Source organism: Hesperophylax consimilis, chromosome 30 (genome assembly GCF_061612785.1).
Source record: "Hesperophylax consimilis isolate HC1 chromosome 30, BYU_Hcon_1.0, whole genome shotgun sequence".
Classification (NCBI taxonomy): domain Eukaryota; kingdom Metazoa; phylum Arthropoda; class Insecta; order Trichoptera; family Limnephilidae; genus Hesperophylax; species Hesperophylax consimilis.
This window is the reverse complement of record NC_142865.1, coordinates 16,121,679-16,145,453: the sequence shown is the minus strand read 5'-3', so window position 1 is coordinate 16,145,453 and position 23,775 is coordinate 16,121,679. Positions and strand designations below refer to the sequence as shown.

Below are 23,775 nucleotides of genomic sequence, written 5' to 3'. Positions count from 1 at the left end.
ATCGCTTTTTACTAATTTAAAATATTTTCAAAATGTCCACCTTCTGCTTGTAGGCAAGTATGTAAACGTACAGTAATATTATTTATAATTCGTACATTGTGGCGTATTTCATCTGCGGCTTCGTGAATACGTAACCGGAGATCTTCGACGTTATTTACTTCTTTGGCGTAAACTTTATCCTTCATCGCACCCCAAAAGAAAAAATCTAACAGTGTCAAGTCTGGAGAACGCGCCGGCCATGGCGAAGTACTCCCTCGTCCAATCCAACGATCTGGGAATTGTTCGTCTAGGTAGCGACGAACGGCAAGTCCGAAATGTGGTGGAGCTCCATCCTGTTGAAACCACATTTCACGTCTTCTATTTAAATCAACTTCTTCCAAAAGAACGGGAAGGTCATTCTTCAAGAAATCCAGGTAATTTATTGAATTAAGCCTAGGTGGCAACACATGCGGTCCTATAATTTGATTGTTAATAATTCCAGCCCAAACGTTAACGGAGAATTGAACTTGATGGTGCAACTGCCTTACGGAGCGCGGGTTTTCTTCCGCCCATTCATGCAAGTTATGCAGGTTTATCACACCAGTTCTGTTGAACTGGGCCTCGTCCGTCCAAAGGATGTTCCCAATGAAGTTCGGGTTATTAAGTTGCTTACGAAGTAGCCACTGACAATATGCAATCCTTGATACGGGGTCACGTTCCAGAAGGCCTTGCACGCACCGATAATGGAACGAGTGCATTCCGTACGTCTTGAAGAGATCCCAGATAGAACTCTTAGGAACACCAGTCATTGCGGAAATTCTACGAAGCGACAATGTAGGATCATTTACAATTGTAGCCATGATGAAGTCTTCGTCCGCTATTGGTAAATTAATAGCATTGTTGTTTCGGGGTCTTCGGCCAATTCCTTGTTCGCGAATAAGTGCATGCGTTTGAACAAAAACACGAGCGTTGGGCACATTACGATTCGGAAAACGACGTGCATATTCCCGGCGCGCCGCTTCGGAATTTCCACCATGTAGTCCATAAAAATAATGAATATCTGCCCGTTCTTCGTTGGTAAAGCGAGGCATTGTCACAATAATTCAATATTAAAATTACGCACAAAAGAAACACATTTTTAACAGTTAGGTTACTCTTAAACTAAATAAAACTCGATGTTTAAGGAAAACACGCTCCGAATAAAGATGTACTTTTTAGTAAGACTTAAACACTAGCAGAGGCGGCTCTAGGGATTCAGTCGTGGTAGGTCATTTGAAAAAAATGTGTGACTAATCTTTATTTGATATTGTGAAAAATGCCCATATATTATTAACTATATCAATTTGTTATAGAGTTTTAGAGTCGCGGACTCTAAATAAATATTATGTTAATATAATAAATTGGAAATAAATACACAATCCATGTACTTACGGCAAATTATTTTTAAGATATTAAGTTTTAATGTAGTTGTCCACAACATTAAAATAAATAAAATCAGTGTTTGATTCTATTTGACAATGATTTTTTACGTTTTTTGTTTTGTTTCATTCTAAATCGATAACAACATAAATAATTATTCTAATCCTTTCCCGAACTATGCAATTGAAAAACAACCATTGTTCCACACACTACAAGCGTGTAAAATGAAAAAACGACATTTGTTTATGTCACCATCTCTGTAAAACATATAATATTCACCGTGTTGTCTCCCCCACGGTCATGACCTAAGCGTCCCTAAACTTTCTTCGGAAGCTAATTTTTACTTCGACGAAAAATATAGTGCCATCTCGTTTATTCTATGGCGCGCGTAGGGACAGAAGATGCCAAATTGGACATTCTTTAAATTGACCCAGCGAATCGTGTGGACTTGTGAATGAAAGCTTCCATTAGAGACAACAGATGTCACTGCTAGTCACTCGCCGCCGCCGCTGTTTCGCGTTACATTTTAAATGTTTTGATGCACATAATTGATTATTATATTTATTATTGTTGTCTTATAATTTTGGGGGGTCAAACACCAATTGACCTAAGGGAAGAACCGCCACTGAACACTAGATAAAGACACTAAATTAACAAGTTTTTATTTAAATGAGACTTTTAACACTAGATAAATTAAATTTTCAAAGTTGTTTACTCCGCGCGTCAAATTATGTGACACATTACATTCAAAGCATAGACGTTTGCTTACTGAATTACAATAGCGGAATTTACTGAATTCAGAATAAGTTGCGAAGCATTTTTCCATTCGCCTAGCCGATTCGATCCAGTTCCTTGCAAAAAAAATTGTGAACAAATTCAGATAAATCTAAAAATGTCATATTTTGACATTTGCCTACAACATGATGGCGGTTTACCTTTTTTTCTTGGCGATGTTTGCCTTCCATTTATGCGGTTGTTTGACACGTTTTCTCACTGATTCCGGTGGCAATATATCGGGGAAAGTTTCCATTCTTGGAATATTTGACGTCCACTAACAATAAATGGTTATTTCCACAAAAAATAACAACTTTTCACTACACGATTCACTGACGCTTCCGCACGAGTTTGTATGAATTCAAGTGCGGCCGCCATTATGAATAAAGGATCCTGATTGGCTATTTGAAAAACTGCCGCTTTTGTTTCGGAAGGAGGTGGACACTGCCGTATTTGTTACAACAACAAAACTTTAAAGCCAAAATACTATGATTTAATGACAATTATATTAAAAACAGATATATTCTCGAGATAGAATGAACCTTTCTCTATAAAACTGCATATTCAACTCATTTTTGACGTTTGGTGGACACTTCCGTCTTTGTTTCTAGGGGCCTCATATATAATGATATTTTCCTTGTGATTTGAACGACACAGTCAATTAAAACACAATTGAGTTTCTCTGTAAGGAAAAGAGAGGTTTATTTTGTTAATCTCACAAGATTTACATAAAGAAAAGCATTCATTAACAAAACATTACCTGTAAGGAAAGAAACGACATTTAATGTTATTGATTGTTATGTCAATTCCTTAATCACAATCACGATAGCAATTACAGATTATTGAAATTATTCCCATCAATCTGCCTTGTCACAACCCATAGATTATTTTTAGTATGTCTTAAACCATAGATTACGAAATATCGAGTCGACTGTGTAGATACTGTGGCGCACATCCAGCCAGTGACAGTCCACGACACACACAGCCACAATGACGAGACAAGCTCGGCATTGCCTTGAATTAAAGAAAATTATATTTTTCTTATAATAATTACTAGCCTGATACATCCATACAAATTTTAAAAATCTCCTGAGAATGTATAAATGCTGCTGACGGGAATAATTTGCTATCTTTTGTGCTTTTTATAATCACTTTGTCTTATAAACATTAGTTTATCATTACAACAATGACGTATTGCCCATCTCACTATGTGTGAAATGGGCAATTTACAGACTGGTTGTTAGCTAGGGTTTTGTTTACACAATATTATGAAAATGACAATAATAAAATGAAATCAGTATTTTTTTTAAATATACAATCCAATGTATGAATGTAGACGATCAAGAAAAAAGTGAGCATAATTTTGAAGTAATTGTATTTCAGTTATATAATATGTCTCGACGCCCTCTAGTGGGATTTTTAGCACTAACAAAGCCTTTCCTACAAAAATAAAGTTGGTTAAAGTAGGAAGTAATATAGACGTACCAATACAATTTGACACCTTCAGCCATCGAACCAAAGATCTTTTGCACATCCAGAATTGACAATTTTAATTTGGGCAGCGATTATTGGTACCGCCGCCCCAGGAACCATTTATTGGATAACCAACACCCCTGGTGAGGTGAGGTTTGTGGTGGGCCGGATCGGGAGAGAATGATTGAGAGAGGAATTTCGAGAGGTGATTCTACATTAGGCAGGTTAGAAATCCCTGGTTCGATGAGGAGTGCATACAGAGCGTCTGCAAGAAAAATGAGCTAAGAAAATTATGTTTAGAAATAGGAACAAGATCAAAAAGACAAGCCTACGAACAAGCACGAAGAGATGCTAACCATTTGATTAAAAGAAAGAAGAGACTATATTTTAACAACATATTGTTGAAAATGGAAAATGATTTTGTTAATAACAATCCACGTGAAGCATATAAAGGCGTCAATGTATTTAAAAAGGGCTTTAAACCCAACACATCCCTGTGCAGAGATAGTAATGGAGACATAATAGGAGATAAGGAAAAGATTAAGACTAGGTGGAAAGAATACTTCCAACAGCTCTTGAATCCCAATAACAACCTGACAGTCGAACCAACTCACATTCCGGATGAGCTAAATAATGATGAAACGACTAGAGCGCCATCGGTGGCAGAAGTAAGGGCTGCCCTAAATAAATTGAAAAACAATAAAACACCGGGAGGAGACAATATCCCGGCAGAGCTCTATAAATATGGAAACGAACATCTGAAAAACCTGCTACACAATCTTATTGTAAAAATATGGACCGCCGAAAGAGTACCAGAAGAGTGGCAAACTAGTATAATATGCCCCATACATAAAAAGGGAGACAAATTGAAATGTGAAAATCACAGAGGAATATCGCTACTTTGTACAGCGTATAAAATCTTCACAACGATTTTGAAAGAAAGACTAGAACGTCATTCAGAGAACTTGCTGGGAGAGTATCAGGCAGGTTTTAGGAGGGGGAGATCCACCACTGATCAACTCTTTACTACTCGACAAATCCTGACAAAATGCTGGGAATTCGATATAGACATATATCAACTATTTGTTGACTTCAAACAGGCATATGACAGTATAGATAGGGAGAAAATATATGAAATACTCCTAAATTTTGGTATACCGCCCAAAATAGTCAAGCTTGTAAAAGCAACAATGGTTGGTTCACGATGTCGAGTAAGGATAGGAGGTGAAACAACGGAGGATTTTAACGTCTCCCAGGGGCTGAAACAAGGTGATGGCTTAGCTCCCACTCTTTTCAATATTGTTCTGGAGCACGTCGTGAGGAAGACAATGATTGCTACCGACTCAAACATTTGCTACAAAACCAATCAAATAGTTGGATATGCAGACGACCTTAACATTGTCGGAAGATCCTTACAGGCTGTAAGAGAGGTGTTTGACCCTTTGGAGACTGCAGCAAGAGAGGTGGGCTTGCAAATCAATGAGAAAAAAACTAAAATCATGATGCAAACCAGAACCCCACACCGCAGAATAAAAGATAAAGTGAATTTTAAAAACTCCTATAACTTTGAAGTGGTCGAAGAGTTTGCCTACCTGGGCTCCATCATAACGCAGGACAACGAAGACCCAGTAGAAGTAAGAAAGCGCATCACAGCCGCTAACAACACTTACTTCGCGTTGCTGCCAGTGTTCAAATCCCGAAACGTCCATAGGAAAACCAAAATAACCCTGTACAAAACAATTATTAGAACGGTCTCGGCCTATGGATGTGAGGCGGGAACACTGACAGCAAAGTCTGCGGAACGGCTGGACACCTTCGAAAGAAAGGTACTTGGAAGAATCTTAGGAGCGGTGCGAGAGGGAGAGGCATGGAGAATCCGCCACAATAAGGAGCTATATGACATCTACCAAGCTCCCAGACTCTCTACTCATTTACGGCTCCAAAGACTAAGATGGGCCGGACATGTGCACCGAATGCCAAGCACACGTGTACCAAAGAAGGTTCTAACAGGACACCCGGGAGGCAAACGAAAGGCGGGCAGACCTAGGCTGAGATGGGAGGACGATGTCAGGAAAGATGCCAGAGGACTACTCCATGTTGCAGATTGGAAGACGACGGCCGAGGACAGAGGGCGGTGGAGGCTCATGTTAAAGGAGGCCAAGGCTCGAAATGGGCTGTAGCGCCATTGAAGAAGAAGAAGATTCTACATTATGTTAGAAGTAAAAAAGAAAAATAACTTTCCATTGCTTCCAATGATTATTTTCCTGTACAAATACATTTTTCCATAGAAGAATATTTATTTTCCCATTCGAAAAATTCAACCTTTTAACCTAAAACATTAGAATTTCTAAAAAACTTATTTATTTTTTTACTTGTATTTACGGTTCTATGATAACTCTTCAAAATGACAATTCAACACACCTTTAAAAGGTGACATAAAGTCATTAAAAGTGATGAAACAAAAACTAGGTTAAATAGGTTACATATGTAACATCACTTTTCATAACTTTATAACACTTTTTATAGGTGTGTTGAATTGTTATTTGATGAGTTATCCGGTCACCTATAGAAACACCTCCTGAAGTTAGCGCACTTTATCCCCGGACAACCTGTATTGTAATATTGATGAACTAAATATAGTAAATCTCCAACCACAGGCAGGCAACCGAAATTAGTAGTGTGTTTGATGTAATATTGTTTATTTTATGTTTCTGGAGCAGTCCCAGCCGTCTCCATCCCAACGGCTCCGTCACTCGCAGCTGACTCGACTGGCAGAGCTTTCGCGCTTCAAGCGTCGCCTACTGCAGGACGAACGGGATGCATCACTGGCCCGACTCAGGAAGTTGCGCCTGGAGAGGGGCCGTCTCTTCGAGGAAAACCAGGATAATGGTGAGACAATCCCATGCACTCTTATATGCTCCGAAAGCGAGGACTTCTGCCTATCAGAACGCGCCAATAAACAGAGTGACTCAACTGCTTAACGATTCCTCATTAGCCATCGACATTTTAAATGTCACCTACTGACAATTCAGTAACTCTTTTAACGCATGTCACAAAATAGTAAAACTGCCTCTGTAAACTTTTTAATTTGTAATCTTCTCCATGATATATTGGTGTATAACCGTTTTATGGAGAACATAAATAAAAACAATAATGAATTAACCCCGCAGACTATGGTACGCTTTTGCTCATAAGGTCTCCTAGAAATCGTTGCGTCTCCCTTACTCTCAGGGTGAGAAATATGATCTAAACGGTGTTAGACAGAGAAAACACCACGCTTTATATTCAAATCTTATTTTATTTTATTAGGAACATTAACAGGTTTATAACATAACATGCTTAGAGAGAGAGAAAAAATACGTAAAAGAATTAGGTTACAACCCAATAACCAATATTCACATCATGCAATAAAGATAAAGAAGGTTAAAAAGCAATAAACAAACAAAGAAAGGTTAAAAACAAAGAAATGTTAAAAACATGGAAATAATAAGAGAAAATGTATATATATATACACGGTGTCCGGAAACTCGTAGTACAAGCGGGAAACTGGAGAATCTACACCACATGGGGAACCCAAAAAAACATAAAGTTTTTGGATTTAAGCATTTTCAAAAAAAAAAAAAAAAAAACCAAAAAAAAATATTTTTCGGCTATTTTAGGGTTAAATTTTTTTCTGGTGTTTAGGGTTGAACAACAGATGTTTTAACCCTGCAGAGCAGAAATATTTTATGATTACACCGGGTTAAATGAAGGATGATTTCAAAATAATGCTTCAAATCCGAGTTTCTTCATTTGTTTTACTTTCAAATAGTTTTAATTAGTTGGGTACTTTGATCTTCAGTAATAATTTATAAGAATTTGATTAAAAAAAAAAAAAAAAAAAAAAAAAAAAATCAACTTCAAACTCGATTTACTCGATAACGAAAGCTCAAATCAAAAAAATATATACTACAAAATCGACTCCAAATGTGATGTAGATTCACCAGTTTCCCGCTTGTACTACGAGTTTCCGGACACCCTGTATATATATACACGTACACATACAAAAAAGTTAATAAAAAATATTTAAATTTCTTAAAGTTAATCACAGAAGAAATAAAGTGTACACCTTCGCTTCGACCGCAATTTGAGAAAAATTTATTTGAAACTTGGAGAATTTTTTATTAAGTGAGGTGACTATATTGTTTATAAAACATTTGTCTAATCAAATCTGTGTTTTTTTTCTTCATTATCAGTACTTTTAGTTCAATGTTTAGATGAAAATGTGCAAGGGCTCACCTCATTTTTTAAACTTTTTTATGTTTGATTAAAAATTTTAAAGCGTTTTTCACTACCTTTCAAAAACAGTTTTTAGTTTTCAGATATGCTCAGAAATATTCCATTTATTTGAATTTGATTGCAAAGTGGAAGTACACACAAATTCTCGCCCCTAAAGGGTGGTACACACGCAAAGCTCACATCAACAGATAATATAAAGCACAATAGCGCTCGCCATACAATCCCATACAGACCCGACACACGTAAAAAGATAACGCGCTATAAGTGTGGTTCTGAACTTCGCTAACCGAATTTATTTTACGTAACCGCTCCCGACGCGATATTTGAAAAGTTATGCGTCCCCCTCTCCGCCGTAAAAAGGAGAGGGGGTCATTTTAATTACGGAGCTACCAACTAAGTTCCGTGTTCCCTTTGACAGCCATGACATAAGCAGCCTAATAATGCATTTCTTATTTATTATGTTAGCTCATATCGTCATGTGTGCTAGTAAATTTAGAAACATAAAAAAAAATCTTTATTTGGCAAACATACTTAACATATATTTAAAATATAAATATAATCAATATTTGAATTTGAAGTAAACAAATTTTCGCCCTTTCAAAATTAATCATATTTTTAATCTCAGTATGTTTATATGGTAATATCATTCGGTTTTTTGATAAAGTTGGACGGCCTGATACCTACATAGAGAAGCTTCTAGTTTGTTCGTTTGTTGATTGTTTTCAATTGTTTTCCTGGGTAATCTGGTTTGCTCTCGTCAGCTCTCGTGCTCTCTTCTCGTTCCCTGCCCTGGTGTTGGTCCTCATCATCCATTTCGAAAACGTGCTCAAGCTGTCAGTAAGTAAAGTTGTCACTTAGACAGATGAAATTATGTTCCTCAGCCGCTCTCGAATTCAACTGACCCCCTCTCCTACCATAGGAAGAAATATTTGATGGCGTCGTGTGTCGGTAGAAAAGATGATGTGCTGTACATTAACTTTTGATGTGAGCTTTGCGTGTGTACTAACTCTTATGTCATTGTCTTTAACAAATATAATGGTCAATATGTCGGAGGTCTGAGGGGTTAATATTTTTGGAATCTGGTAGTGAGACAATGAAAGATAATGGTTGTTGTGTCACACCGTTTATTCAGAGTCGGTAGAGTTGCGCAGTTGGGAGATGACACCAGGTGTAGGCTGCGATGATGGCGGTGGAATGGTCGAGGTGGTAGTCAGTGAGTCGACACCGCGTTGGTGGAGACCGGACTCGTGGATGTGTTCAGCACTGGTGAAGACGGGGAGTCTTCCGGGTACTCCAGTGTGAACAAGGTAGCCAAAGGTGCGACGGACGTGGTCGGGAGATGCAGGCTGGCAACGAAGCCGCGGGGCCGAGGCGCAGACCGGGGAAGGTGTCGCAGGGTGGGGAGCACTGGCCAGGGATGATTGCTGGGACCAGGGTGCTGATGTGATCTCGAGGAGTCCATAATAATTCGTAGTCCGTGCAGAGCCGGGTGTAGATAGATAAGGTCCTGTAGCGGCGCGGTGAAGTAACAGCGGGGCGCGATGCGGGAGGGACCGGCCATAGCGGCCGGCTCAGGCAGGCTCGGCAGCAAGCGGTCGCAGAGCTCGGAGGTTGGGCACTCGTAAAACTACTAATTATTGACTGACTGAGTACATCTCGATGCGCCTCATTTATAGCCGCCCGAGTGCATCGAGAACATTCAGACTTGTAGGTAGAAACGCCGAATGCTCGCATTTCATCTAGAGTGTTCCCGCTACAATGAGATTTGCATTGGCCATCGTTCCAGAATATTCCAGTAGCATCGCTACAATATTACTTTGGGCGCCTACTTAATTAATTGTAGGCAATCTACTTAGGACCATTCTACCAATTGCAGATTAATGTTAATTTTGCAGATTAGGTGTTTATTGATTGGATGTGTCTCATTTAAGTGTTTATTGGAATGCACGTGTCTCATTCGTTACGTGTTTAGAGAGGTTGTGTCTCATTTAAGTATTTATTGGAATGTATGTATCTCATTTAAGTGTTTATTCGATGGATGTGTCTTATTTAAGTGTTTATTGGATGGATGTGTCTCATTTACGTGTTCATTGGAATGAATGTGTTTCATTGTTCCAGGTACAGAGTTGATGCACAACTACCACCTTCTGAGCCGCAAGTCGGACCAGCTGAAGGAGCTGAAGAAGTCGGAGACGGCTCTCCGGGAGCTATGCTGCCGTTCCTTGGCGCTACTCCAGGCCAGGAGATGGCGTCTGATGCAGGACATACAGATGATCTACCCTATTCACGAGGTAATTGGATCAGAATAATAATAATCCTTTATGTTGGTATTCGGTATTCATTTTCTTGAATCATTGCTTCATTGCCGAATATCGTGGCCCCAACAAGGATCCTCTGCTTCTCGCGGTCCTGCGCTGCATGGAGAGCCAAGGACACCGACATTCAAGACACCTGTGACACATGATCACTTCAACGCATCAGTGATTTTCCTGTGCTTCTCCTGCCTTCAACTTTGCCAGTGACCATTCGTATTTGGCAACCAACATATTTATTTATATATTATATGCCCGTATGGGCTTTTACAAACATGTATATGTACATAATAATTTATGTGGAACATAAATCTACAGTAAAATTTGCATTTAAAGTTATATAGAACCCATGCACATAATAGTATTACGCCAACCTTAATTGTTATTATTATTGAGGCGGGTTATTATAGCCTTCTTTAACTATATTCCGTGCAGTTGAACACATATACAATTTCTGCAAAAATATTTCCAATTGCATGCAATCTAGGTACAAGCAAGTATCTAAATGACCTTGCAATCAGTTGTTGATCGAATAGTTCTAGTTAGTATGTTAACACATTCTTTGCGGAAAACGAGAAAACTCGTCATACGCCTTTTTACAGTAAGACGCAGGAGATGAGTTTACTCGTTTTGTTGCGCAAAACGGTAAGGAGCGGGAAACTTGTAAACAAGGGGTTCTAAATGAGTGCGGGGTCATGTGTTTTCTATTGTCGGCGGTACCCGATCTATCTACCTGTCAATACAATGAGTTTGAAACACAACAAAAAAATAAAATCGTTGTCGCGTATGTTCCGCTCACAAACTACGCAGTGAAACGCGGTACATGTGCAAGTTTTGCAATGTGCCCCTGCATAAAGGAAAGTGTTTCCAACACTATCACACATTGAAGCACTATTAGGTTATAGTTTTTTTTTTTAAATGTATTGAAAATTTCTAAATAATCTTGTAATTTTGTATGAATAAATTTCGATATGTTATTTCGATTGTGAAATACTGTTTTTTCTATGATTCCCAAGAAAGTAGAAAGTTTTTGTTCATAAAAAAAGGAATTACACATTAATTGCTAAGTAAATAAATAGAGACATCTTTTTAAAGTAAAACACTGAAAGTTTCATCGAAAAATATCAAATAGATCATAAGATATGAATATTTTGCGGAAAGTCTAATTTTGGAGCTAAAATTTAAAAAAACACCCGCACTTTGCCCCCAATTTTGTTATACTCAGTAAATCAGGGCTGTCTATAATTCAATTAATAATTTTTTTAAATAAAAGTCAAGTCGGAAACAAGCTTTCTATCTGAGAGTTTTAATAATTTTAATTCTTTCATCAATTGGTTGTAGTTTATAGTTTCTATTGGTAGACCGAGTTTATAGTTAATATATCTTAGAAATATATGTTTTTGAAGTATTTATTTTGCTGTTAAAGTAGCTTAAAATACGCTGTAATGCAGACAGTTGACAGCCTATTGTGTATTGTGTATTATATGCCACCAATAAAAACCAGGGTAAGGGTACTACTGCCCCAGGAACCATTAATTGGATAACCAAGACCTCTGCCATAGGTAACCCTAAGTGGCAAGCTACATTTTTTTAACCTAACCTAACCTATCTTGACCTATTTAATTGGGTTTTTTTTCCCATCATGTTTCCTTAGTTATATCAGTTTTCAAAAGTGTGTTGAATAGCCAATGTCCTGAGTTATCTGGTTACCGGCTTTGGGTAGAGTTTTTTCAGTAACTTCTATTTTCGATTCCTTTAAAGTTTCTAATACAATTTTTTAACCATTTTCTTTCTGCGCCATTCCAGGAAGAATCGGGCTGTCTCTCAATCCTGGGCATCTTGCTTCCGGCCAGCCGCGACACGGCTGACGGATTGCGTCAATGCCGCGAGGCCGATCTGGCCGTCGCGCTAGGCCGCGTGGCGCACTGCACGGCTCTGGCGGCCGCGCTACTAGGTGTGCCGCTGCGTCACGCACTACGTCTTATGGGCAGTCGGACCAAGGTGCTGGATCAGCTGGCGCGGCAGGAGAGCGAGTGAGTGGCATGGATACATCTAATCTCCTTCAACGGAAGCAATCTTCCCAACACGCCTTCCATTGATATGCTTGGTGTAACTCTAAGTTATCAGCTCAGGCACGGAGGCTCCATCGAAGCTAGAATCAAGTTAACCTCTCAGAAGCTGGGCGCACTGTACACTGCACGCAGATACAGTATACAACTGATGACCCTGAACAAATCGCAACCCTTGACTGCAGAAACGTATCATTCCATTTGATATATTCCCCTATCTCAACAAATGGATTACAAACTTTAGAGCACAGGCATCGGGTGGGAATGCTGTCCTTGTTCTACAGGTATTTCAATGGAAGATGCTCTAAGAAACTAGCATCATTGAACTTGTGGCAGCAATGTGTGTGTGTGTATTTGTAATTTACCGTGGCTGCCGGAACCGTAAATCGTGTTCAGGAGATGGGAGATTAAAAATGAGTGTCTGCAATATTAATTAAATTTATTCGTGAGGATGAATTTACAATTTTACAGAACGCGGAGACTGTGGTAGACAAAGTAGAGATAGTGGCGGTAGAATCGAAGGTTGAAACCGGAATGAAGATTTCTCTTCTGGTGCCCGCTTGCGTCTAGCGGCGGATTAATTTGAGTTAGTGTTGCCACATGTGGGATGAAATAAAGTAGTCCCACAAACTCTTCAGCACCAGTACACAGTCGTAAAACACTCCAAACGCGCGTCCAACATTTGTACACTGTTGAGGTCTATCACATCAGAATCGGTGGTTTTTACGACTCGTTCAACAGCTTGTCTGTAAATCGATTTGCCAGCTGCTGTGTTTCCTCCCTCCCACAACATGGGTCTCTTCAAGGCATGTATAAGTCAATGAATGAATCCTTTAATCTATTTTTTCCAGAATTCCGTTGTTTGCGCGCAACAAAGACTCGATGCTGTTTCGCTACGGCCTCTTCCTGCTGAACAAGAACATCGCACAGCTGCTCTGGTCCGCGCAGAGAGTCATGACCCCCCATCCCGGAGATACCCTGGGAAACCTGCGCAAGCTGCTCACACCTCCCACTGGGTGGGTTTGTCTAAACCTTTATAACCGCTGCATGGAATCTATTATCAATGGTTATTGAATACAGTGAAACTCTCTTATAAGGTTGTGGTTATCGTGGTGTATAAATGAAAAATCTCTCCAACTCAGGTATAGCGTTTATTGATTAGTTGAAAGCTGATTTACAATCACAATATTTCACGTTTATTTATGCGCAAATACAATGGAATGCTCGCGAAACTAGGTCGTAGTACTCGTAGGTAGGTGCAGCCGACGATAGTAAATACTGAATACTAATAATATGCTCGCTGCGTCGGGCTTATTTATATTGTCCGGTCGGTGGCAACAGCAGGTAGTTAAATGGCAACTAAATCGAGACCACTCGCTCGGTCTGGCCCTTTCCCGAAGTTTCGACGGCGTGGCAATTATGCCTAGACCGTAGACTCGAACCTTCTGGCGAGTTCTCGTAATGTGTAAGACCGACTTGCGATATTATTGTTGTCGTTAGACAAGTAGGTGCTTGTAGTACGTAGATTACTTTGTTTACGATGCGATTTCGACTGCAGGTACATAATTCGGGAGTAGGTACTAAGTAGGTCGAGCGGTTTATTATTAATTAGTTAATCTAGATTTTTCTTGACGCCACAAGGTTTTCCAAGGAATCTGAAATAAAAACTTATTATGTGGGATGAATTGGGAATTTCAATGGGGAAAGCGGCACAAACCTAGTGTGTGGAGCGCGTGAGGCAGCATGACAATCCCCCTTTCTGTGATTTGTCAATAAATTAACTTGCATTGTAATATCGCTATTCAGTCCTGAATAATAAAATCTGCTTACAAATACTAGTCATTTTAAATTTCTGACTGCACTAAAAAACTTAACTACAAAAGATCAGGCTTGTTTACAAAATTGACTATTTTTGTTACACTATTTAGTTAGACACTTTTACAAATGTGTTTTTAATTTACTCACCTCACTCATTTTTAGCGTCGCTACGCCAGGCGGTTTGTTTAAAAATGAACATTCAGATTCTGCAAAGAAATGTCCCACAATGTACTGCACTGCACATCGTTGGCTTGCTTTAGCGAACTTTACATTTCTGTGCAGGGTCTGGCTATTTCAATATGCGTTATGTACGACTGATGTCTTAGTTTATTCAAAGCATTCTCGAACACTCCTGGTGCTAAAAATATGGTCACGTGGTTTGTCTCCGACTCGTCGAAATGATACCCAGATTACCTGTCAGGGCAAGTCTATCAAATTGATTGTCTGTGGCCGTATTTCAATTTCAGTCTTCAAGGGATTGTGTTAACAAAACTTCTTACCGGTGAAAACTTCTTACCGGTGAAAACTTCTTAATGAGGAAACCTTATAAGTGAATTTCACTGTATTTAATTACGCTATTTAAATTAGATTGTATATAATTACACACTATTTAAATTAGATTGTATTCAATTACTCAGTATTTAAATTAGATTGTATTTAATTACGCTTTATTTAAATTAGATTGTATTTAATTACATACCCACTTTCTTATATACGCGGTGTAAATATTACGCAGCATGTAAGGTCAGAAAAACTTGAATTTTGAACACGGCGTTTGTTTGGTCAAAACGCTCTTAAATCAGGCTCAAGGCTGGCTTTACCACACCAACGTTGAACGGGTGGTGTGTATTCAAATCTATATGAAACTAAGGACGGGTTGTTTCGGAGAATTTGAACAATTCATAAAATGTCATCGTTCATTTTCGGGTTCTGTGAAAGTCCTATTCAAATTCTGTTATTATATCATTATAGGCTAGTTGTTTGACAGAAATGAAATGATAACAGAACTTAATTAATTTTAAATTAAATTTTAAATTTGAAGAATTGTTCAAATTCTCCGAAACAACCTGTCCTAAGGCTGATTTTAGTGTCACGCCGACCGCACGCGCACCGTCGGCGCTGATGGTCGAGATATATGAACTTCTAGGAAGCGTTTTTGAATGACGCGTAGCTATCAGCGCGCAAGGTGGTCAGCGCTGATGGCTACGCGGCCGTACGCGTCGCGCGTCGGCGCCGCGTAGCTGTCGGCGCTGACGATCGCACGAGCGCCTCTGCTTTCAGCGAGCGTTCTAGTGTCGAGCGGAGCAGACGTCATCGCGTGTACAGTCATGGCAAATTGCGAAATGGATACAGGTCGAGTTATCAATGAGGTTCGCCATATAACAAGACAAAGTCTCCAGCAACGGCTCTCTGCTCAATCAATGGATGAACATGGAGTCGTCGTTGTCGCCGGTTTTTATTTTTTTTGGGATAGGTAGTACAAAGCAGTAATAACTAATACACTCCGCATTTTGGTCTTCGACTGTACAGTAAGGCGGTCAGTACGATACTGAAACGAGCCACGCTGAGCCTCAGCGCTGACGAACTACGCGCTGATCTATGAGCGCTGACGGTGAGCGTGACACTAAAATCAGCCTAAAGGTTCAGAAAGCATTTTAAGAAAAATTTATGAAATTTTGTGATTTTTTTATTAATTATTTTCATTTTTTTTAACTATATGTAATTTTACATTATTTAGATGAAAAAACGTTAGGTCTGCCATGTTTTAAACTTTTTATGTTTGCACTCAAAATTTCATAAATTATATGTTTATTTTTGATAATAAAATTTATTTATTTCATAACCATTCAAAAACAGTTTTTTCGTTTTCGGTTACGTTAAAAAATATTCCATTTACATATTTGGTTAATATTGCAAAGCTGAAATATAACGGTCAATAGGCCAGACGGCCAGAGGCCTGAAAAATTTTAAAACCCATTTGGGACTACATGTTGTTAATAACTGCAAGAAAATAATTGGTCTTCACAAATCTAGAATATGGCTTTTTACATATTATAATTTGATGCAGAAATTTAGAAACAATGATAAAAAAATTGCGTGCCAATAAAACTGTTTTATCAATAATTTTTTTTATTTATTATGCATGTCTGTGTCGTTTATTCCTTTTACTAAACCAATAATTAATTCATGTCTGTCGTTTATTCCTTTTACTAAACCAATAATTAATGCATGTCTGTGTCATTGATTCCTTTTACTAAACCAATAATTAATGCATGTCTGTGTCGTTTATTCCTTTTACTAAACCAATAATTAATGCATGTCTGTGTCGTTTATTCCTTTTACTAAACCAATAATTAATGCATGTCTGTGTCGTTTATTCCTTTTACTAAACCAATAATTAATTTCACTTCTTCAACATTTGCAAAATTATTTTGTGGTGTTATTTTAACTACATGAAAATGAAACTGAAGCCAAATTGAGTAAATGTTCACCATAATTTGCTCGCTAACGCTACCCAAACAAACTACAACGCTTGCAATGTAATGTTTGACACCTCTTGACAGGTTAGGTAGGATAGAACCACGGGTAATACTGTTAGCAATAATGAAACGCTAAATAAATGATCATAATGAAATATAATATTTTATCTTCTCGGCTTTAGGCCCCGTATTAAGCGTTCAAAGATGGTTTGAAAGGGAGATTTGTAAATACAAATGTACTATGGAGTGCGCTAATATTAAAAAACGATTTAGCGAAAATGGTAAAAATATTTAACAAAACATGACTCATTGGAAATAGAGCAAAATCTCTCTACAAATGCTTTAGTTTCATTTCAAGATACACTGTGATTTTTTTCATGCCTATAACATATTAAATAACAGAACAAAACATGTTTTTAATAATTTTCAGAGCTTACTTTGAAATTTTTTTCTATCAAGGGAATTTCATATAATTAACGTTTCGGCATAACAAATTTATAGATATTATCTTCAAAAATAATATATATTTTTTTGATAACTTAAAAACTTTAGTTAAGAGGAAGCTAAAAGCTAAAAATGTGTGTATTCTTGGTATACCTTATATTGTAGGTAATGGCATTAAAATCGCTTGACAAAAGCAGTCTAGAAACGTTCGATTTCAAGCACAAAACTGGTTTTCATTTAATTTGTAAATAATTTTATAAGAAAGCAAAAAAGTTAATCAAGTGAAACTGTCACAGATAATCTTAGCTATAATAATGTATTTTTTAAAGTTGTTTCATTTACGTGTTCATACATTTTTATTGAAAAAATATTTTTTTTAGCAGTTTACATTTATTTTTTTATTGAGTAATTTCTTTTTTATTTGTATTCTACTCAAGCGAAACGACAGGAAAACCTTCAATTTATCTAAAGCATATTTTTTGGTATTCATAATGTACACCAATTCGTTTTAAAGATTAATCAAAATAGTGACTTAGCATTAAGCTTCGCCTTAAAGGGAAACATGTTATAAATCGGTATAAATTGAGACAAAATTCAGCAAGGTTATGGCACGCATTGCGCAGTTCTAATCCCAGCTGTCGGCAGTATCAGCCGTTTGAACGCAACAACCTGTTACCGAATGTCCAGTAGGTTCCTTATTTACCGGCCGATGGAGTAGTTTCCCTGTTGGTCGACAGAGTGCACCTCTGGCGGCATAAGAGCGAACCAAACGACTATGGCACCAATATTTAAAAAAATAATTAATTATCTACTTATTAGTCTATTTTTAAATTTCTTAATTTTCATTATCCTCACGAAGAAGCCGTTGGCTTTGAAACGTGTAGATTATTATTAATTAAAAGTGGTGTGTACAAAGTGTTTCTTTTCATGCAATAATTAATTATTGAACTTTTTCATCTGAATGAGTGTTTATAAGTAATGACATTTAATCATAATTAATGTGTAACGGAAGTCTTGTATGAGAGAGACGGTTCCATGATAACTCAACACAATGACAATTAAACACATCCGTGGTGATATAAAGTCATTAAGGCGATGCACTACGTAGTAATGCAAAATCATGTGTTTTTGGTTTGAAAATTTGGTCGCCTACAAATGTTTCAGATGCTTTAAATAAATACTGCGAGTAGAATACATCTTGGCCTTATAAGCCCAGAAAAAAACAATGTATAAAGCCTATGAAAATTGCATTAAAGTTCAAAATCTCCTACTTACGAACCTATTTTCGGTTATGGTTTTATTTTATAATGTGGCAAATTAAGTTATTTATAAAATGATAGGAAAAAAATTAAATATTTGTGCCTGAACATCCACAAAATAAAATAAAAGGCACTTTTGGCCATGTTTTTTTCTTGCATAAATCAAAACTGGTGGATGGTGTGAAGTTGGAATTTAAACCTTATCGCCATCTACGTAAGGGGTGTTATTGATAGCGGCTCGATTTAAAATATTACACGACGTAGTGCATCGCCTTAAAAGCGATGGAAAAAAACTAACTTGTAAAATTATCAACCTATTTAATCTAGTTTTTGTTTCGTCACTTTTCATGATTTTATATCACTTTTTAAAGGTGTTTTGAACTGTCATTTCGATGAGTCATCGAGAGAGACAACTACTACGCAGTGACTGGAAACTCATAGTACAAGCGGAAAACTGGTAAATCTACATCACATGGAGAACTCAAAAAAACTTTTCATTTTTTTTCGACACCTAGCTTTAAATAAATTGGAGACTGCTTCAATGCATTTCAAAAGACATTAAACAGGTGATATTAACCCCCTAGCGACAGAGTTTTTTCAAATTTGACCTAATCTTCTGACTCGATTTACTCGAAAACGAAAGCACAAATCAAAAAAAAGAAAAAGTTATATCACAAAATTCAATCCAAATGTGATGTAGATTCAGCAGGTTTCCGCTTGTACTACGAGTTTCCTGACAATGTGTATAGAGTTGCGCATGGTTTACCGGTTTCTCTTTATTATTTATTATATATATATAAGGATGAAAGGTGTAATAATCGATAATACAATTGTGTTAATTACAGTCTATTGACTATAAATTCCACATCGCAATATCACAGTAAACCCTTCATTAAGAACAAATAAGGTCAACACTGCAATTGCAGTGCTTTGTACTGTGCATGGGCACAATTCTTCAATACTGTAAATGCAGTGGTTCGCCCCCTAGGGGTTAAAGAAATATTTAGCCGAAGGTCTTAGAAGTCGGGGACGCCCGAGGAAGACATGGCATGATCAAGTGAATCAGATACTCTAGTCGGACCATGTCAAGAGTCAGAATAATAGAAGAGTATGTGTGAATGTGAATGAGGCAAAAAGTGTGTGCCAAGACCGAGTTGTTTGGCTGTCCGTCTTCTCTGCCTACCCCTGCGGAGAAATGGCGTGCTGGTTAGTTAGTTAGTAAATTAGAATGAAAAAAAACAACATTTTCATCATTTCAAAGGTGGATATTGTAGACCATAGATATATTACTCACGTAGACTGGTTGTGATGTCAGAATAAGCAGATTAAGTCAGGTTAGTTAGTTAGTAAAGACGTCACATACATAAAGACATCACAGACGAAACATGCAGATTTCAATATGAAAAAAATCAATTACCACCTATTTTTATTAATAAATAAGTATTTGAAAATATGTATTAATATTTTATTTTTTTGGTTTGGCTGAGGTAAAATGAGTGAACTGCACTATCACTTAAACCAAATCCTGATTGGATGGTACTGATATTTATATATTTATTTAGCATATCAAATGCTGTAAATAATCATAATGTGATACAATTTTAGCGAAATGCGTGCATGCATGAGTGCCACCAAAAGTTGATTGAATGCATTGTCATCGACAACGGGTCTATCTGCCGAGTTTCAGCTCGATTGGATGTCGGAAAGTGGCAGCTGTTTTCGCCCAATAAAGACATTATCAAAATATGGTGAAGCCATTCAAGCGCCCTTGAGGTGATTTTTCACAAAAACGGCGCTCTACAAATTATCCAATTATTATTATTATATTGCTACAATGAAAACCAAATTTAGAGTTAGGTTTTTCCAAATGAATGATTTGGACGTGAGTAGGAAAACCGTCACCCAGCTGGTCGCAGGAGACTGTAACGAGTTTACAAAAGTAGGCAACGTGTGTGAACCTCTCATTCACTTGATCGTGCCATGTCTTCACCATTCACTTCCAAGACATACATTGTCCTCACACCTCTATCTTCATTCATCATGCACGCCTCATATTGCCACAAATAATTATTTGATTCATGTCTTTTTTACAATTAACTTGGCGTAATTTCACGAAATCCACATTTTTACTGTAGACTATTCGATTATATATCTGTTTCCGGTGCAGAAATAATAGTCAAGTCTTCCTCGGGCGTCCCTGACTTATTCTACCATTCAAAACACTCCTGACACTTTTTTGAAATTTTCTGCGAAATCTGTCCGGTTGTTTTCGTATAGAGTACAAACGAAGAAACATTCATTTGACATATATAGATTTTCACAATAACAGTTATTTTTTTTATATTTGCGCATATGCTTTATAATTTGTATTTACACATATCTCCCTTTCAAATCATCTTCAGTATCTATCTCCTTCTCCTTTTAGAACGCCTTAAAAGAAAGAAAAAATAGGAACCTCGTCAAGAGTCAGATACTTGTATATCCTTGTGGAAGAAGGACCTATTACACATTGTTGCCATTGATCTTTATTTCCTATCAGAGTGATAGATACTGTAAGTATCGCCCTGGTGAAAGATTACATTTCAAGTTTTCGTATACATATTCCAGTAATCTGTTAATTTTAGTGTTATTCACGCCTTATTAACGCCTTTTGCATCTAATCCTAGAAAACACTTCCTTGCAAATAGAGTAGTGGATGCTTGGATCAAACTCCCACAACATGTCATCGATGCAACAAATATAAATCAATTCAAAGCTCTATTGGATTCACATTTGGAGAGAAGAAAGGACTTAGTTCAAACTTAAAACAACTCAATTACTGGCAAACTTGTTGTGAAATCAGATATGAGCGCATCAGCAGAATGCTGCCTGCTCTGCACATAATAATAATAATATGTACCACCATTCGAATAGAAAATATTGCCAATTTGAGAGGTGGTGTGGCAAGCTACGATCGGTGTCTTAGCAGGGTTTCCCGGGCTCATGGGGTGAGATTTGTCCAGGTCTTGGCGGCAGGTGCATCCATCCTCCAACTGCACCTCAGTGGGAGAACAGATTTATACGTCGGTAAAAACACCAATATATATACAGGGTTTTCCAATAAGAGGTGTTATTTTGATATTCAATCGTAAAAGATCAATGGTTTCGTTGCTTGTATGGCACGTAGCGCCGTCTTGTTGAAAATAAACGTTGTCCAGATCAATTCCATCCAATTCCGGCCATAAAAAATCATTAATCATCTCTCGATAGCGCAATCCATTCACCGTAACTATTGCTCCAGCCTCATTTTCTAAAAAGTAATATCCAATGACTCCGCCGGACCATAAACCGCACCAAACAGTCACACGTTGAGGATAGGGAGGCTTTTCAACAATAACTCTTGGGTTTTCCGAGCCCCAGATGCGACAATTTTGCTTGTTGACGAAGCCACCGAGGTGGAAATGGGCCTCATCACTCAAGATGATTTGCATTTGATTCACTCAAGTGAATTTTAATAATTTCAATGCGTTGTTGAAGCGTGTATCGTTCCATTTTTATTAATGGCGCAGTTTCTACTTGTCAAATGTCAAAAAATGACAGCTTCAAAAGTAACATCTACTGAAATAACGGGCTATTCAAAATAACACCTCTTATTGGAAAACCCTGTATATAGTCCCAACCATCTGGAGGTAGTGGGATCTGTTATGATGCTAAAGGGCAGGAGATGGGGAAAAAGAGGATTGAGAATTACCTGGCTGTTCAGATCTGGTCACCAAGCATTACCAGAGCGATACTGAGAGTATCTTCCACTCTCAGAAAGCGAGGTTACCAAGAGCTCTCCGTGGCAGTACTATGTGTGATGTAACGCGTGATGATTATTATTTAGTTGTTTGTTTGTCTGTTGCAGGCTGGACGCGTCGCGCATGTTTGGGTCCGCCTCCTCCATGGAGACTCTGGCCCCCTTCCTGCTGCCCTCCCCCTTGCCGTCCACGCACAGTCTGCGCTCCCTGGTGCCACGGCACAATGTGCATCAGGCCCGCCCCTTCAACAGATTCAAGGTAACTTCTTAACATTCCACTTCCCCTTCATCTACACTTTTTCTTTCCGCTCAACATTCCCTTGTCTCTCCACTTATTCTTCCTACATTTCCACTTTTCCTTACTTTTCCACTTATTTTTCCTTCCCTTCCACTTTCCCTTCATCTACACATTCGATTCCGCTTACCCTTCTACTTCCATTTACCTTTCCCTTTCACTTTCCCTTACACTTCTACTTGCCTTTTCACTTATCCTTCTACTTGCCCTTAAACTTACCAATCCCCTTCAACTTACACTATCATTTCTTCTTCCTTTTATACTCTTAACACTCACCCTTCCCTTTATGCTTACTCTTGACCTTATCATTCCCTTTACGTTCCACATATCCTTACCATTCCTCTTCCTCTGACACTATTCTCTCCCCTTTCACTTTCCCTACTTCTTCCATTTTCCCTCCCACTTCCCATTCGACTTATTCTTACCCTTGTCACTTCATCTTAAATTTTTCCTTCCCCAAACTTCCACTTCCCCTTCGACTACCTCTTACCGTTCCTCTTCCACTTCTCTTTCCCCTAAATCCTCCACTTCCCCTTTCACTTTTCCTTCTTCTTCCACTTTCCCTCCCACATCCCCTTCGACGTATTCTTACCATACCTCTTCCCATGACACTTCCTCTTTCATTTTTCCTTACCCTATATCTTCCACTTACACTTTCACTTCTTCTTCCACTTTCCCTCCCACTTACCCTTCGACTTCTTACCCTTCCTCTTCCCCTGACATTACCTCTTACATTGTTCTTTCCCCTAAAACTTCCACTTCCTCTTTCACTTTCTCTTTTTCTTCCACTTTCTCTCCCAACTCCCCTCCCACTTCCCCTTAGACATATTCTTACCCGTCTTCTCCTGACATTTCCTACCCTTTTCCTTCCCCTCACTCTTTTTCGCTTCCCTTACCACTTTCACTAACACTTCCCCTTTCACTTTCCCTTCGATGTATTCTTACCCTTCTCATACCCTTACTTAACATCCATCACTTTTTCTTCCACTTTCCCTCCCATTTCCCCTTAGACATATTCTTAACGGTCTTCCCCTGACATTTCCTACACTTTCCCTTCCCCTCACTCTTTTTCGCTTCCCTTACCACTTTCACTAACACTTTCCCTTTCACTTTGATGTATTCTTACCCTTCCCATACCCTTACTTCATCCATCTCTTTTTCTTCCACTTTCCCTCCCACTTCCTTTTAGACATATTCTTAACGGTCTTCCCCTGACATTTCCTACACTTTCCCTTCCCCTCACTCTTTTTCGCTTCCCTTACCACTTTCACTAACACTTTCCCTTTCACTTTGATGTATTCTTACCCTTCCCTTACCCTTAACATCCACAATTACCAGAAATGTATACAAATGAAAAATTCCATTTAGATTCTGACAGTAATTCACCGAGTGGGCTT

General features: G+C 38.1%; 1 protein-coding gene across 2 annotated transcripts in view; it reads left to right on the top strand.

Annotated features, from left to right (window-relative positions):
* The window catches only part of Uvrag (UV-resistance associated gene), a 67,225-nt gene that overhangs the window by 31,471 nt on the left and 11,979 nt on the right, over positions 1-23,775 (top strand). The window contains exons 4-8 of one of the 2 annotated variants that reach the window (XM_089649409.1): positions 6,366-6,534; positions 10,042-10,214; positions 12,042-12,268; positions 13,156-13,320; positions 22,192-22,342. In XM_089649409.1, coding sequence (XP_089505535.1) covers positions 6,366-6,534; positions 10,042-10,214; positions 12,042-12,268; positions 13,156-13,320; positions 22,192-22,342 — 885 coding nt within the window. Of the gene's footprint in view, positions 1-6,362; positions 6,535-10,041; positions 10,215-12,041; positions 12,269-13,155; positions 13,321-22,191; positions 22,445-23,775 lie in introns of those variants that run through there. The other variant, XM_089649410.1, reaches the window with a different exon arrangement.